The following is a 2,309-nucleotide window of genomic DNA, read 5'->3' as shown; positions in this document are numbered from 1 at the left end:
TCAATTATTACAGTGATTTCAACTTTTCAATTTTTAATTATTATGGACACATAACAGTTGTGTATCTTTACAGGGTGCATATGTTTTGATATACAGACACACCATGTGTATTTTTTTTTTTTTTTTGACAGAGCCTCAAGCTATCCCCCTGGGTAGAGTGCTGTGGCATCACACTCACAGCAACCTCCAACTCCTGGGCTCAAGCGAGTCTCCTGCCTCAGCCTCCCAAGTAGCTGGGACCACAGGCGCCCGCCACAACGCCTGGCCATTTTTTGGTTGCAGCCATCATTGTTGTTTGGCAGGCCCGGGCTGGGGATTCGAACCCACCACCTTGGGTGTATCTGGCTGGCGCCTTAGCCGCTTGAGCCACAGGCGCCGAGCCCACACCATGTGTATTAATCAAATCAGGGTAACTAGGGTGTCCATCACCTCAGGCATTTAACCTTTTCCTTTGTGTTAGGAACATTCCAATTCTACTCATTTAGTTATTTTAAACCATGCCCTAACTTACTGTTGATTACAGTCACCTTTTTGTGCTATCAAGTATTGTTCATTCTAACTGTACTTTTGCAGTCAACTACATAATGATTTGACTTTATAAGGTTGATCAAGTCCTTTATGTAATAGCTCAAAGATAACTCTTTCAAATATGAAATATTTATACCAGCAAAGAAATTATAAAAACGTATATAAATTATACCAAAGGACTTGATTTAATGGCTGTCTATATATAGATTATATGCACATAAAAACATTACACTGAAGACAGATGCCATTACATTCTCTTATTATGTTACACAGCAAACTGCAGGCTCATAAATGTCATTCTATTATGTATCAACTGAAAAAAATATATAGTTCAAAAAAAGTCTTTGAAGACATGTAGGAGTGAAATGTGCCTGCATTAAAAGCAGAGCTTTTAGACCACATTTCCAGCAGGCTCCCTCCAGCAGGAGCCCTCAAAAAGACAAGATGGTCTTGTTAATGATTTCAATGGATTCTTGAATCTCATCCTCCTTGATCACTAGTGGAGGTGCAAACCTGATGATGTCACCATGGGTTGGCTTGGCCAGAAGTCCATTATCTCGGAGTCGCAGACACACCTTCCAAGCATCATAATCTAAGGAAAAATTGTAAACATGTACGTTCAAAGATAAATGCTTAAACATCCCCTTGCCATAGTGCAGCCTGGCAAAACAGAATTCCCAGTACCTGCTTCAAGAAAGGAAGCTTTGCATTATATATACGTAACAAAATTTCCCATATACCTTATACATTTTCCCAAAAAGGGGGGGAAGGAGACTTCAAGCTTGCTTTGTTCTTTTTTTTTTTTAACACAGGGGCTTACTCTGTCACCAGGGCTAGAGTGCAGTGGCAGTGGCATCATCACAGCTCACTGCAACCTTAAATTCCTAGGCTCAAGCAATCCTCCTGCCTCAACCTAAGCAGCTGGGAAATTGGCTCATGCTGCCACGCCCAGCTAATTTTACAGGTTTTTTTGTCCAGAAGGAGTCTCGCTTTTGCTCAGGTTAATCTCGAACTCCTGGTCTCAAACAAGACTGCTGCCTCCCACCTCAGACTCCCAAAGCAAGGGGATTACAAGCATGAGCCACTGCACTTGGCCTCATAACTAGGTTTTAATAGTATCGTTAGACATCATAGTTTTTATTGGTTTTTCATAAATGAAAAAGACCAAGCAAAAAGACCAAAAGATGACAGATAGACAGACAGGCAGACAGACAAGGCTGCTCTATTAATCACTTAAGAAGCAAAGCAAGGACTTGGGTACGACACAGATAACTAAGAGACATAGAATGAGCAATCTTCAAAACCCGATGAACACTGAACATTCCTAAAAAGGATCTGCTCCCTGAGCTCACGCAGCTAAATTCAAGACGTAACAGCAGTCATCCTCAGCCCTGCCTGCACTTCAGAACTGTGCAGAAACAGGTAGGAGCCCCTGCTAATGCTATGCCCCACCCTAGACCTGATGCACAATCTGTGCCCTGAGACCAGGGTTTGATTATTTTTTGAAAAGGATCCCAGATGATCCTAAAGTTCACCAAGGGAATCACTGCTTTAAAACAATGATTTTCAACCAGTGTGTCACTGCACATTTCTGTGCAGTGAGAGGATCTTAGGTGTCCCATGAAATTTTTTTTTTCTTTTTGGTAGAGACAGAGTCTCAACTTTATCGTCCTCGGTAGAGTACCATGGCATCACACAGCTCACAGCAACCTCCAACTCCCGGGCTTAGGCGATTCTCTTGCCTCAGCCTCCCAAGTAGCTGGGACTACAGGCGCCCGCCA

General features: G+C 42.5%; 1 protein-coding gene across 1 annotated transcript in view; it reads right to left on the bottom strand.

The window, feature by feature from the left end:
- Positions 1-449: 449 nt before the first annotated feature.
- Positions 450-2,309, bottom strand: part of OAT (ornithine aminotransferase) — a 30,439-nt gene continuing 28,579 nt past the window's right edge. The window contains exon 11 of the mRNA XM_012807784.2: positions 450-1,120. Coding sequence (XP_012663238.1) covers positions 960-1,120 — 161 coding nt within the window. The 3' untranslated portion in view covers positions 450-959. The remainder of the gene's footprint in view (positions 1,121-2,309) is intronic.

Source organism: Otolemur garnettii, unplaced genomic scaffold (assembly GCF_000181295.1).
Source record: "Otolemur garnettii isolate 467f Iridium unplaced genomic scaffold, OtoGar3 scaffold00075, whole genome shotgun sequence".
NCBI classification, from domain to species: Eukaryota; Metazoa; Chordata; class Mammalia; order Primates; family Galagidae; genus Otolemur; species Otolemur garnettii.
This window is presented reverse-complemented; position numbering and strand designations above follow the sequence as displayed.